The sequence below is a fragment of the Copadichromis virginalis genome, linkage group LG20, assembly GCF_057382275.1.
Source record: "Copadichromis virginalis isolate Kocher_CV1m ecotype Utaka linkage group LG20, C_Virginalis_male_GT1.1, whole genome shotgun sequence".
NCBI classification, from domain to species: domain Eukaryota; kingdom Metazoa; phylum Chordata; class Actinopteri; order Cichliformes; family Cichlidae; genus Copadichromis; species Copadichromis virginalis.
In genome coordinates, this window is record NC_140637.1 from 25471286 (window position 1) to 25485884 (window position 14599).

General features: G+C 41.7%; 1 protein-coding gene across 1 annotated transcript in view; it reads right to left on the reverse strand.

The window, feature by feature from the left end:
• The window catches only part of plch2a (phospholipase C, eta 2a), a 98005-nt gene that overhangs the window by 39425 nt on the left and 43981 nt on the right, over nucleotides 1-14599 (reverse strand). The window contains 2 exon segments of the mRNA XM_085443229.1: nucleotides 10454-10547; nucleotides 12188-12358. Of these exon segments, the coding sequence (XP_085299355.1) occupies nucleotides 10454-10547; nucleotides 12188-12358 (265 nt within the window).

Consider the following 14599-nt stretch of genomic DNA (forward strand, 5'->3'; position numbering starts at 1 on the left):
TGAAAATAAAACAAACAATAAAAGGTGAATCAAATGGACCATTACGGCAAGGCTGGGATGGTCAATTTGGTAAAGTAAATCCGTTGGGCATCTTTCTTTGCCTTTAGACAACAATTCTGATGGCAAAAGAGCCAAACGGGACAGGCAAAAAAACCCAAAAAAACATCATGTTTCTCTGATAGCATTTGCACCACTGGGACACCGGGGCAATTGTTTTCTGTCAGGATACCTTGATAAAGGAAGATAAGGCCAGATTTGCCATTTGGTCTCAGCAGTTTTTTCACAACTAAACCGGTTGCATCAAAACACACAGTTGGGGGAGATTTTTTTGACAATGTCTTGTACACATGGATCTGAGTTTGACTCTAGTAGTTACAGAAAAACCTGTCCAGTCCAATATCTCGGATGCTACCACTGTGAGGAACACTATATTTTAATAATTGCAGAGATGCAATGGGGTCCTTATCTCCTAATTCCAAGTCTTTTCTCTCTTGTTTGACCTTTCGCAGAGTGGCCAAATTTGGAAGGTGGCTTGGCTCAGGATCTCCAACAGCCATCAAATCTGCTGCCTTCGCTGAACTCCATACAGCTGGTTCCATTCTGCCCTCACACAGCTCTTTAGCGATCTGTTCACGCAGGTTTCCAGACATGAACCGCTTGGAGTGGCCAGTGTGCAGGGAGAGATCTGTATTTCTCATGAAACCATTGGACTATTAATTGCTGGCTGTCTGTCACATGACATTTCTAACTGGCCATGACACTCCTTACAGTTGCCTCTAATGTCCAGATAATTATTGGTGACAGCTGGATGGACCTTTGCTCTTCGGAACACAAGTGTACATGTATTTTAGATTTTCTTCCATACAAGGTCATTGATGATATGAGTCCAAGTGCCAGGCTTCAAAATTGTGTATTCCCTTTTTTGAGAAGGAGAAAACTTGTCATTGTATTTAACCTTTTCAGGAATAAATTTAACCCAGTCCTCAAAAGGTACTTCAAGTTCAAAAGCTTGACAGTTTTCTTGTCCAGGAGAAATACAACGTGAATCTAACTCTCCTTCACTATTACTTTCCAGATTACTTTCCTGATCAGTGATTTCCAAAGCTGACCAGATGTGTCTATTTAGCTTCACAAAAGTGTACAGGGCCTTTGCTGACATCTTGTTTTCTAGCTGCTGACTCAGCTCTTTCCAGACTGGGGCAGCTGGAGTGGCTATTTTGCCATTTTGGACTATGGCCTCTTTTGAATTGCAAAGAATTGGAAAAATGGAAACCTTGTCTACAGATGGCTTTCGAACCATCTAAATAAATTTAAAAAAAAACCACAAAAAAACCCACACTATGTTTAGGATGGAGCAAAAGATGACTTCTGACCTATATATTAAGCAAGGAGAAACCCCTCCCCCAAGTTCTCCACGAATCTACACTTTCATATTTTGTCGAATTCTTGTTTTTAAGATGGAGCTATTTAATTTGTGAGTTTTATTGACTTGAGTCTGAGTGTTTAACCCATTAACATGTACTGTACAGCACTTAGGTCCAGTGTACCAGATGTTTTTAAAGTGCTTTAGAAACATAATTTCTTTTTTAAAAGTTTTCTTGGATTTGCACATTTGTAATTGCTGTATTTTTGAAAATGTTTAACATTGAAAAAAAATCACTTTGATCCAGCCATATCATGTATTAACTCCGTAACTAAAACCTTTAAATGTAAGCTTACCTTGTTCAGAAATCAGATTTAACACGCTGTTGTAAGAATCCTTCAGAAATAGTCATGCCAAATAATACTTTTTTCTGCCAAATATAGGTTTTTTTTAATCCACTCTAAAAACAATAAATCCTCAAGCATTTGCATCATAGTTTTAGGAATGAAAAGTGATTGAAGTAAAGAAATTGAAGTAAAAAAAAAAATAAAAAAAAACTACATTCTACAAATTTAGCTGATTAAATACATTAAGAAAAGTTTATTTTAACAGAAATTTATTGAACAAGTGAACATACAAAGCGAAAAGTCATTTGAAAAAAACATTTTCATACCATAACAGCACATCTCAGAAACCGTGGCAGCACAAATGATAATTTTACCTGCACAAATCAGCACAAACGTAGCACTAAAAAAGTAGACCATTTTGGTCCTTTTCGAGGCAGTCTTGAGGGATGATGACCTTTGAGAGTGACCTATAAAATAAAGTTTAATATCTCAAGGAACCGTAGCAGCACAAACGCTAATTTTACTTGCACAAATCTGCACAAACGTAGCACTACAAAAGGAGACCATTTTGGTCCGATTTGGAAGAGTCTGGGGGGATGGTGACGTCATCAGCCAAAAATATAACTTAATATTTCAGAAACCGTGGCAGCACAAACAATAATTTTACTTGCACAAATCTGCACAAACGTAGCACTAAAAAAGTAGACCACTTTGGTCTGCTTTGGAGCAGTCTGGGGGGATGGTGACCTTTGAATGACCTATAAAATAAAGTTTAATATCTGAAAAACCATAGCAGCACAAACGATAATTTTACCTGCACAAATTTGCACAAACGTAGCACTAACCGCTCCGCCTATTTGCCTTTACGTTTCAAGTGGGTGAGGGGTCAGCTTCACTCTGCTCAGAAAGTGATTGCTGTCCGCGGGAGCGCGCGCGCAGCTGCTTAAAGCTGTAGCGCCCAGATTACTTACAGCTACTTCCGTCCAACTGATATAAGGTGCGGTAAACTAAACACAGCTTCAACCGTCTATTTGTTGAAAAATAGTAACGCGACCGCATCGCATTTTCTTGTTAGTAATGGTAACGGCTAGACCTCTTCGTGGGGACGTAACAATGTGGGGGCTCGTCCAGGATATGAATGGAAGGTACAGCGATTAGTAAGTTTAATAAGTTTTGGTGTGTTGTTTGCCAGTCGTTTGATTAGTTGTATTGTATCTGCTACGCTCTCTCCAGTTAGCATAGGGGAGTGTGTGTAGCTGAGCATAAGCTCCTTCTTCAGGCACTCATTTTTTATTTTGCCTTTTTTGTTTTTGGAGTAATCCTGGGTGGGGATTTGTCCAGTTGGAAAGGAAGGATCAGGAGAGGGAGGTCCAGCTGAAGAAGGAGTTGGAACTTAAGCGTTTAGAGGCAGGGCTTGCCAGAGCCAGGGAGGTTGAATTGAAAAAGGTGGAGGCGGAGACAACTGTCAAGTTGCGACATTTGGTACTCCAGCAGGCTTCCCTTCCTGCGACTGCCTCCATTCGGCAGGCAGACGCACCATTTGACGTGGGGAAAAACAGTCGTCTGGTTCCGGTGTTCCGCGACACTGAGGTTGACAGTTACTTCGAGTCATTTCAGCGAATAGCCACAGCCTTGCACTGGCCAAGGGATTCGTGGGCCATTTTGCTACAATGTAGGCTGGCAGGTAAGGCTCATGAAGTTTGTTCCTCGTTGTCAGCTGAGGACAGCCTGGACTATGACAAGCTGAAAAGGGCTATCCTGCTGGCTTATGAGCTGGTCCCAGAAGCTTATAGGCAGTGTTTCTGGAGGTTGAAAAGGGGACAGGGTCAGTCCTATCTGGATTTTGCCAGGGAAAAAAGTGTCCTTTTCGATCGGTGGTGTGTGGCCTGCAAAGCTACTGACCTGGCTTCGATATGTGAACTAATGCTCATAGAGGAATTTAAGAACTGCATTGCTGAGCGCATTGCAATATATATTAATGAACATAAGGTTTCCTCGCCAAAGGAGGATGCAACGCTGGCTGATGAGTTCGTGCTTGTCCATAAAACTAGTGTCAGTAGGTATGACCGATGCGATGCCCCAGTGAAGGCTAGCGAGGTGCCAGCTGTGCAGTACCCGAAGAGTGAGGTACTTGTGTCTCGTCCCAAGGCAGACCGAAAGTGTTTTTTCTGTTTTAAGTCTGGCCACTTGATCGCAGATTGTGAAGCTTATAAACGGAAACAATCAGTCTCAACTTCACGTGGGGCTGATTAAAACCATGCCTCCTGTCAGTAGGCCCCCCTCCCCTGACACCCCAGATAAATGTTTTAAGCCTTTCATTTTTAAGGGGACAGTTTCGCTGTCTGGTAAGCCCGGGGACGAGCGTGAAGTGCTCATTCTGCGTGATACTGGTGGCTCACAGTCCCTCATACTAGCTAGTGTGCTTGAATTTGATGAGAAGTCTGACTGTGATGCTAGCATCATCGTAAGAGGTGTTGGGATGAGTTTTGTGCCTGCTCCCCTTCATTGTATTTGGGTACAAAGTGAGCTGGCGGGTTTTTTTCAGTGGCTGTGCAGCCTGGTTTTCCAATTAATGGGCTGGATTTTATAATGGTAAATGACATAGCGGGTGGGAAAGTTTATCCTACCCCTGAGGTGACCAACAATCCTGTTGTAGAGCCTGTTTTAGATGCCCTGAGCCAGCAGCACCCAGATGTGTTCCCTGTGAATGTTCTTACTTGTTCTCGTGCCCAGCAACAAGGTGGGGGGGTTGATTTGTCAGGATCAGTGATTGCCTCTATTCTAGAGAAGGATGTGATGCCCTGTACTGATGAAAGAGATAATGGAGCCTTAGAGTCGGCTCAAAGTGTGGTTGAGCCAGCTCCTGAGTCTGAAGCTCCTTTTCTGCTCACTTGGGAAGCACTTGTGGAGGCTAGTAAAGAGGACCCTTCATTAGTCAAGTGCAGCTCAGGATGATGGGGGTGAGGGGATCAAGAAGCAGACATTTTTCATTTGGGAAGGTTTATTGATGCGCAAATGGACCCAAAGGCCTGGAGAAGACTGGAGTACAGTGTGGCAGATAGCGGTTCCGACAAGTCTGCGGCAGCATGTGCTACAGTTAGACCATGGTCAGGTCATTTGGGTGTCACTAAAACATATGACCGTATACTGCAGCATTTCTTTTGGCCGGCAATGAAAGCAAATGTAGTGCAGTTTTGTAACGCCTGTCACATTTGCCAGCTTGTGGGTAAACCGAAGAAGGTGGTGCCCCCCGCCCCTCAACGTCTTATCCCTGCTGTCGGTGAACCATTTGAGCATGTCCAGGTAGACTGTGTTGGCCCCTTACCAAAGACGCGGGCAGGGAATCAGTTCTTGTTGGGCAATCATGGCTCAAGAGTTGGCAGTTTGTCTTGTAATCGGAAGGTTGTCGGTTCGAGCCCGGCTCTGACAGTCTCGGACGTTGTGTCCTTGGGCAAGACACTTCACCCGTTGCTTACTGGTGGTGGTCAGAGGGCCCAGTGGCACCAGTGTCCGGCAGCCTCGCCTCTGTCAGTGTGCCCCAGGGCGGCTGTGGCTACAATGTAGCTTGCCATCACCAGTGTGTGAATGGGTGGATGACTGAATGTGTAAAGCATTTTGGGGTCCTTAGGGACTAGTAAAGCACTATACAAATACAGGCCATTTATCATTTATTTACCATTTAACCATAATGTGTAACCAAAAAGCTGTGATGAAGGTGTCACTTTTGTATTGTTCGCTATACGTGATGTGAAGCAGGAGTCTTTGGGGTTCAGCCCAGCTACCCTGTTGTTTGGCCATGATGTGTGGGGTCCACTAAAAGTGCTGAAGGAGAGTTTTCTCAGCGGTTGCATGCCTAAAACTAATGTGGTGGAGTTTGTGAAAACATGCAAGGACAGGTGGCAATGGGCTGCTTTGTTAGCAAAAGAGGCTCTCTGTGTATCCCAGGCCAATATGAAGAGACGGTTTGATCAGAAGGCAGTGGAAAGACAATTTCAGCCTGTTGCTTGTGTTGCTGCGCGCGCCTAATTCTGCCCTCATGGCTCATTTATCAGGCCCCTATGTAATAGTGAAGAAAGTGTCTGACACCAACTATTTTTCTCAACACCCCAGAACGCAGGAGGAAGACTCGCCTATGCCATGTTAACATGCTGAAACCATACCGCACCACAGAAACCAGCATGACAGAACAGGCAGACACCGCTGGGATCGCTGTCCCTGGTTCAGTCCCTGCTTCCCTGCTAAGTGTAGAAGTCAAGGGCGTTGATGATCTGGGTACCCTTTCCGAGGGACAGCAATGTGGGCGGTTGTCAAATTCTTTTTTTTTTTTTAGCCAAGGACGAGACTCACCTGTCTCATCTTCCTCCGTCTCAGTGTAGGGATGTACTTGACTTGTTGCACTCCTATCAGTCTCTCTTTAGTGATGTGCCCTCCCGCACCAATGTTTGTGAGCATGACATTGACGTTGGCGACGCAGCCCCAATCAAGCAGCATGCATACCGCTGCCCCGTCGCCAAACATGAGGTGATGAAAAAGGAAGTTGAGTACCTAGTAGAAAACGGCTTGGCACAACCTAGTTGTAGCCCCTAGGAAGGAAGCTTTAGCTCTTCGCCGGTGACCGTGTTCACAGATCACAATCCCCTCGTTTTTCTGAACCGGATGTGCAACCACACACCACTGACAATATCGTAGCTGATGCACTCTCATGCAGCTCACAATGAAGTGTTTTTGTTGTTTTGGTAGAGCTTGAATATAAGGGGGGAATGTTACATCCTGTGAGGCTTTGGGAGTGTGTGGGTAGGGTGTTTGCCCGCTCTCTCCACCTCCTCCTCTCTTGCCACTCCTACCCCCTCTGTCTCTCTCACTCTTCTCTCTCCTCAGGACACAGCTGTTTTTGATTAGCCTCGTTTGCCACCAGGGCCCAGTTAACAATCACCTCTGAGCAGTGTTGGGCAAGTTACTTTGAAAAAGTAATTATAGTTACTAGAGATGGCACGATACCACTTTTTTATGTCCGATACCGATATCATAAATTTGGATATCTGCCGATACCGATATGAATCCGATATAGTGTTTTTTAATCAACAAAACTGTTTTTTAAATATCTTGCTGCATTTTGTATAAGTTCATACTCAAGTTTAAAACAACAACTACACTAAAGCTATTCTGTTATACCTGTATGCAAAAAAAAATATTTCATAGTTCAGCAATACTGATCAATCTAATAAACTTAAACCTACACCATCCTCCCTATTCTGGTATTTTAAAGAGTACTTAGCATAAATATTAAGCAACCTAACTAATAGGGTTCCAACTCCCAGCAACAACAAAAATAAATAAATAAAAAATAGGGAACCACCCCTCACGCTCCACCTCATGATGCTTAATCGACGTAATCAACCTTAATTTGATGAAGTGTGAAAAAAAATGCACAGAAATCAATTATTTTTCAAGAAATATTAAATAGATTCAACATCTTTCTTCAACAAAATTGCAGACTGCACAGATGGTACCTTCCCAAAGGAAAAAGTACTATAGCTTACTAGGGTATATATATTAGACTTAATAGTTACTATATACAGTAATTGACTTCTATTCATTTTACATCAAATTTAAACTTTGGGTGTCAGATAATTATTTATTAAAAGCCAGACATTTTAAATGAGAATAAGAAAGAAAAGTATGTCTTTGTGCCCCCTTTTCCCTGTTAATGCCCTATCGGCCCCCCTGGCTAAACTTTGCTAGATCCGCCCCTGCACAGTTACCAGCGTCAGCTACGTAGAAAAAGATCCTGGTGTAGAAAGTAATATTAAATAAATTCTAACAACAAGAGAGATGGACTCGCGACAGAAAAGCCGATCAGCTGATCGTTAAGCAGTTTCATGATTGAAGTAGCAGCAGGAGAGGCAGTCGCTTGTTAAGCTTAACGCAGGAATGCTTTACAAACATTCAGAGATGGACTTACACACTTGCTTTACTTCTCTCGGGATAACTTTGTTGGAGATGAAATGCCGGGTTGCTAGCGAAGCTCCAAATGCTATCCAGACCACCGACAGGTCCTACATGCCACAGCCGCTCTATCACGTGATGCATACTGCTCCGACGTGCTAACGTTCTGAGATGAGTTACGGCGTGTTGCAAGTTTTGTGAGGTGCTTTCGTGATATTTAATGGATCGGATTACATTTTTTTATTTTTCTCCGATATCCAATCCAGTAATTTAGGTCAGTATCGGACCGATACCGATACGTAATATCGGATCGGTCCATCTCTAATAGTTACTAGTTACTTCTTCAAAAAAGTAACTGAGTTAGTAACCGAGTTAGTAACTAAGTTACAAGATTCTAAAAGTAATTAATTACTTGAAAAGTAACTATTGCGTTACTTTAAAAAAAAAATAGTTTAACCCTCTGGGGTCCAGGGTATAATTGGCCATTTTTAACTACTTTTGATTTTCTCTCTACATTTCACCTTAAAAACTATTTATTTTGGCTTGTTTGGTATCATTCTTTTCAGCACAACCTCACGTGTCTGAATTTACAGTTATGTTTTCATTTTGACATACTGTATTAACACAATTAATCTAAGAAAAAAAAAAGGGGGTTCCTTTGAGGGGTCCTGAAAAAGCGCTATATAAATGCAATCCATTATTATTATTATTAATAATAATAAAAAACATAAAATCCGAGTAGAAAGTTATTTTTTACTATAACAACCAAACATGTTTAATGAATCATATTTCATAACTTTAAATGCAAATATAAATTGTCAATTTTTTAAATCTTATGCACAAGTTTTGCAAACAAAGTTTTCAGAGAGGTAGTGTTCAGTTAATGTTTGAAGAGATTTTACAAAAGAGTATGGGTGAGACAATGATGTTCAGATTTTTAAATGTCACGGGGATTTTCTTAAGAAAATATCCAGGCCTTAAAACCGTCATCGTCCACATGGGGGACTGTAGCTCAGGTGGTAGAGCAGGTCATCTACTGATCGGAAGGTTGGTGTTTCGATTCCTGGCTTCCCCTAGTACTAACCCCAAATTGCTCTCCGATGCATCCATCGGAGTATGAATGTGTGGGTCTTAGAAAGATGTGCTTGTGCGAATGGGTGAATGTGAATGTGAATGCACAAGTTGTGTAAAGCGCTTTGAGTGCTCAGATGAGTAGAAAAGCGCTATATAAGAATCAGTCCATTTACCATTTACCACTCCAGCCCAGCAGGTGGCCTTTAAATTAGCGGCAGAAGAAGAAGCAGCACCTAAACACGGGATGTCAACAAACGTCTAGAAACTAACTCCTCACAGCGCTTCGTTACATGTATTACCCTGACAGTGCTCGTTGGACTATATGAGTGACCTTCGTTGAAATATTGAATGCAGTACTGTAGGGTGTCTCTCTCTCTCTCTCTCTACCAACAACCAAATGTCATGTTACCATATCATTTTTGATTGGTCAACATGGGGCATTTTTCCACCAACACGAAAGGGCTGTTTTTTGGTTTGTTTTTTTAATTTTTTGGTCATAAGCAGAGAGTGCTTGCTAGCGCTGTCCTTAGACAGTAAACGTGATGAAACTATTGAGGAAAAACACACGTATATTGTTTATCATGACTCTGGTTTTACGTAGCCTATCAACACAACTTAAAAACTGGTATATATCACCTTGTTGCTTTGTCATCTTGAAATGGTCGTGTGATTGGCTTACCACGACTACTTTATTGTTCCTCAGTCAAACAGCAGCACCCATGCGATTGTTTTGCCCCCTTAGCTCCAGGTGTTGTGTCAAAAAGTGATCGTCGGCCAGAAAGTGATTACCGCCCGCGGGAGCGCGCGCAGCTACTTAAAGCTGTAGTGCCCAGATTACTTACATAGACAGCTACTTCCGTGCAACTGATATAAGATGCGGTAAGCTGAAGACAGCTTCGATGTCTGCTTGTTAAAAAATAGTAACGCGACCGCACCGCATTTTCTTGTTAGTAATGGTAACGGCATTGTAACGATAGAAATAGTAATAGTTAGATTACTCGTTACTGAAAAAAGGAACGGCGTTACAAGGGGCGTTACAAGTAACGGCGTTATTTCCATCACTGCCTCTGAGGTTATATAAGCTGGGGATGAACTGTGAGTGAGGTGGTTTTTTCCCTCTGTGGCTCTACACGTTTTTCCGCTAGGTTTTGGACAGACAGCCTCCTTGCGAGTAGTGAGTAGGCGGGCTTGTGGGCCCCAGAAGTGTCTCCCCTTGGTGAGGAGTTAAGGAAGAAGTGTGGGAAGTGCCTCCCTTATTTGTTAAAGCCGGTGTTGCCGGCTCTTTAAGTTAAGGTTATTTGTAATAAAGCCATATTGTTTGTAATAAAACGATATTATTATAGAACACCTCTGTCTGTTTTCCTTTTCATTCTATTTCTAGACCCATTTGTTACTGGTCCCCACACTCACACCCCTAGACCCCTTCGTGGGGACGTAACAGGCATTGTAACGATAGAAATAGTAATTAGTTAGATTACTCGTTACTGAAAAAAGTAATGCCGTTACTTGTAACGCCATTATTCCCATCACTGCCTAAAACCAGAAGCGATGTAAGCACTGAATGAAAAGAAGCTGCTAGAATCTGAAGATGAAAGTCTTTAACACATCAACCACAGCCTGGTTCTTCACTATAAGATTGCACTTCAAAAAACAGTATAATGCAACAGGGAAGCCATTTACTAGAAGAAAACTAAGAGTATTCAAAAATTCAAGAGGAACTTACCATCAATTCCCAAAACATCGTGCTTTTGGTTCTCAGAGCACGGCTCAAATTTGCGGATGATGTCCAGGCAGTGGTCTTTACTCACCTTGGCCATCTATAAAATGTAAAAAATTCATGTCACAAATACCTCTTTGATCCAATTGGTGATCTGGCTGCACGTTTTTATTTTCATCTTGGCTTCAGGAATCAGCTGTTTGGCACCTGTCCTCATTGGTCAATCAGATTTCGACCTGACATTTTTACAATGTCTTGACACTGTTAGCTTGTTAAAGGTGTCTTTAAACAAAAGTCCAAAAATAAGACAAAGTTGAACTGAAAAATTGGAAATTGGAAACAACAAGTAAAGAAAAATCTTACATTAAACAGGACATCAAGCATTTTTGTGTGTATATATGTTCATAGAGGGACTAATAATTCTGTTTTCCTCTGTATGTTGTCCTGTAATCACAGCTCAGAAACACTAGCTGTGGTATTGCTGTGTTCAGCTTTTTTATGTCATTTCATATAAAAATAAAAATGTCAACAGAAAAAGAGTTAGAACAAATGCAGAATGTACTTACTTTCATTTCAGTTTATTCCACTCCAATCAAATGTTATCTATATAGCCCCAAATCAGGTCACAGCTGGCTCAAGTTGATGTGTAATAAAATAAAAAAATAAAAAATAGCTCTCTCAGACTATCAGGCAGCTGCACTGAAAGATAACTGACTCCATGTTGTTAGATCAGGGGTCTCAAACTCCAGTCCTCGAGGGCTGCTGTCCTGAAACCTTTCCATGTGTCCCTGTTGCACACACCTGAATACAATTAGTAGCTCATTAGCAAGAGTATAGAACTGGAACTATAGAACTTGGTTCAACCCCTAACATTCATTCCCTCATGAGCTGCTGTAACATGAATCAAATGGCTGAATTGCCTCCTCAGCATGCAGTCAAGTTCTAGAGTCTTGCTAATGACATACTAATTGTAGGTGTGTTGCAACAGGGACACATGGAAAAGTTTCAGGACAGCGGCTCTCGAGGACTGAAGTACAAGACTCCTGTTGTACATGGTGTAACAGTGGTAAGCAATGTTGCCTCACAGCAAGGAAGTCTTGAATTCGACTCCACCATCTGGCCGGGACCTTTACGTTTGGAGTCTGCATCGACGGAAATTCTATGCACAACAACCCATAACGTCAAAGCTAAGAAAAACAGCTCCATCAGGTTTGAGGTGTGGGCCTTTTCCAAATCGTGTTCGATTAACTGAAATTACTACAGCTGGACTCCAATCACGTTCTAGAAACATCCGACTGATGATCAGTGGAAACAGGATGAACCTGAGCTCAGTCTTGACTGTTATGGCAAAGGCTGTGAATACTTATGTACACACTTTACTGTTGCTTTTTATTTTAATACATCTTCAATAATTTCAAGCAAACTTTTCTCACTTTGTCATTAATGTGTATTGTGTGTAGACGTTTGAGGTGATAATTTGTAGCTAGACTCACAGAGATGTGCCCACCTGCTGTAGTGCAGGATATGGGATTTAAAGCACAATCAGCAACATCTTAGTTTGGCTCTGATCAGCAGTAAACTGACTGGTGCAACTCTATTTTCTAAGTCTGCAGATCAGTAGCATTGTGGGTTTTCACAGTAAAGAACACCACGAGAAATAATTTAAAACAAAACAAATTAAAAAAAAGAGCCGCTTCAATAAGCAAAGTAACTTTGAGTCCCATTAGAACCAGTTTGTACCTTTTGCTCAGTCTCCAGGAAGCGGGCCAGGTCATCAGTGTTGAGATGGTCCTTGTGGTTGCTGTAGCTAAGCATGAGGAGGTACAGATCCCTGCGGGTCGACATCATCTTGTAGAAGGAACAAAACTCCTCAAAGCCCAGAGTTCCCTGGGTGTCATCTGTGTCTGCCTCCTACACATCAGGTACGAGACAAATTTCCAGTGTTAGAAAACTGTCTTAATACTGTAATACTGCAATACTTAATACTCTTTATAGTGCTTCAAGCAGGACTACAGAGTTTCCTTGTTTGCCTACTAGATAATAATAAAAGATCAGAATTGATTATTGTGATATTTACAGCTGATTTTGTCTTTTGTCTGCAGAGCAGCTTCATGCACACTGGGCTCACAACATTAGAGACTTATACACATGCTTCTATGGCAGGGGTGGGCAACTCCAGGCCTCGAGGACCAGTGTCCTGCAGGTTTTAGATGTGTCCTTGAGCCAACACAGCTGATTTAAATGGCTAAATGACCTCTTCAACGTGTCTTGAAGTTCTCCAGAGGCCTGGTAATGAACTAATACTTTGATTCAGGTGTGTAGACCAAGGGTGAGATCTAAAACCTGCAGGACACCGGGCCTCAAGGCCTGGGTTGTTGCTGCCACATTTTTCAAATCAGTTTGTACCAAATATCTTAAGTGATGTAAATTCAAGACTTTTATCCAAATAATATGTTCAGACTCAATGTACCGAGCCTCCGTTAGAGTCCCATCCAAGTTGTGCTGGCAGTGGGAGCTAAACATCTTATGGACTGGGGCCTCTGCCAAGCCAGCTCTGCATCTTTAATCTCCAAATGATCCAACTCACCACCGATGATACAATTATTAAAACCTGTAATAATGATAATAATATTACTATCATTATTATTATTATTATTATTATTATTTTAAAAATAACACCTTCCCTGACCCAAAGGCGCTATAGATCAGCGGTCCCCAACCCCCGGGCCTCGGACCGGTACCGGTTCGTGAGTCGTTTGGTACCGGGCCGCGAGAGTTGAGGCTCAGGTGTGAAATGTATGGTTTTCAGGGTTTTTATTGGTTTTCAGCGTTATTTTGTTGTCGTTTACTCGGTTTTCCTTGGTCTTTTCACGTGTTTTATGAATAAATTTTATTTTTTTCGGTACCGGTACTAGTTTTATTTTGTTGTATTTATCTGCGACACCTTAAAGGCCGGTCCATGAAAATATTGTCGGGCTTAAACCGGTCCGTGGCGAAAAAAAGGTTGGGGACCGCTGCTGTAGATGATATAAAACAAAACTGAATTATGTTGAAATTGAATTTTTTTAGGATACAGTGGTGTGAAAAAGTCTTTGCATGTTTCCTGATTTCCTATTTTTTTATATGTTTGTCACACTTGAATGTTTCAGATCATGACACACATTTAAATATTAAAAAGAAATATTACGACTGTGGTTTGCTGGAGTCCCACAGCTTTATAACCTCAATTAGTTTCTCACTTGTTCCTGAATATTCCACTTGATCAGGCAAGCCCTATTTGGGTAACTGAGAGCAAGTGTGACAGTAACCAGGCCTGGGTGTGGCTTTCCAAAGATGTGACACAACACAGTTCATTTATGTTATAACTAAGGGCAATCACTTTTCCCACACAGGGCCACGTAGGGTTTTATTCTAATTCACCTTTCCTTCAGTCTGTTGTACTGCTGTAACAAGTTAATTTATGGGATTATATAAAATCTGTCTAATAAATGAATTTAGGTCCAGCATTTAAAGTAAGTCTGTCACGTGTGATGCAGTAAATTAAATAATATTTGTGTTGTTCTTTGTAAACAGTGAAAACAGCACGTAAGGGAAATGCAGCTTAAAGGCATCATCATCATTCTAGCCTTACTGACTCCCATTTCTTATTTATGAACCAATATACTCGACAGCTAATATCCACTAATTCACCAATCAGTCCAGCCGCTTCTTGTTCCTACAAAGCTTGCACCCCACATGCACATGTGCAAGACTCCACTGTGATTAATCAGTGAGCAAATCCCCTGCTGAAGAGCCGTGCTTCTTTACATTTTATTTAGTACAATAACACCTCCAGCTGTTACATCCAACCTGTGTCAATAACGATGTAGCTCTGCTTTGTCACTACAAATGTATACAGGTCTCCATTTCCTGGAACAAATACACAACAAGGCTAGATCAGATGGTACCATGTGAGGGACGCCTGTTGCAGCAGCTTTTTGTATGGTTGTCAATGAATCTTGTATTTTTCAGGCTTGCTGACTGTGGCTCAGCTACATAAACCATGTGTGTTCAATTTTATTTATATAACGTCAAATCACAACTGCTCACTGCCCGTTATATTGTAAGGTTAAGACCCTACAGCAATACAGAGAAAACCCTCTGGCAATCACT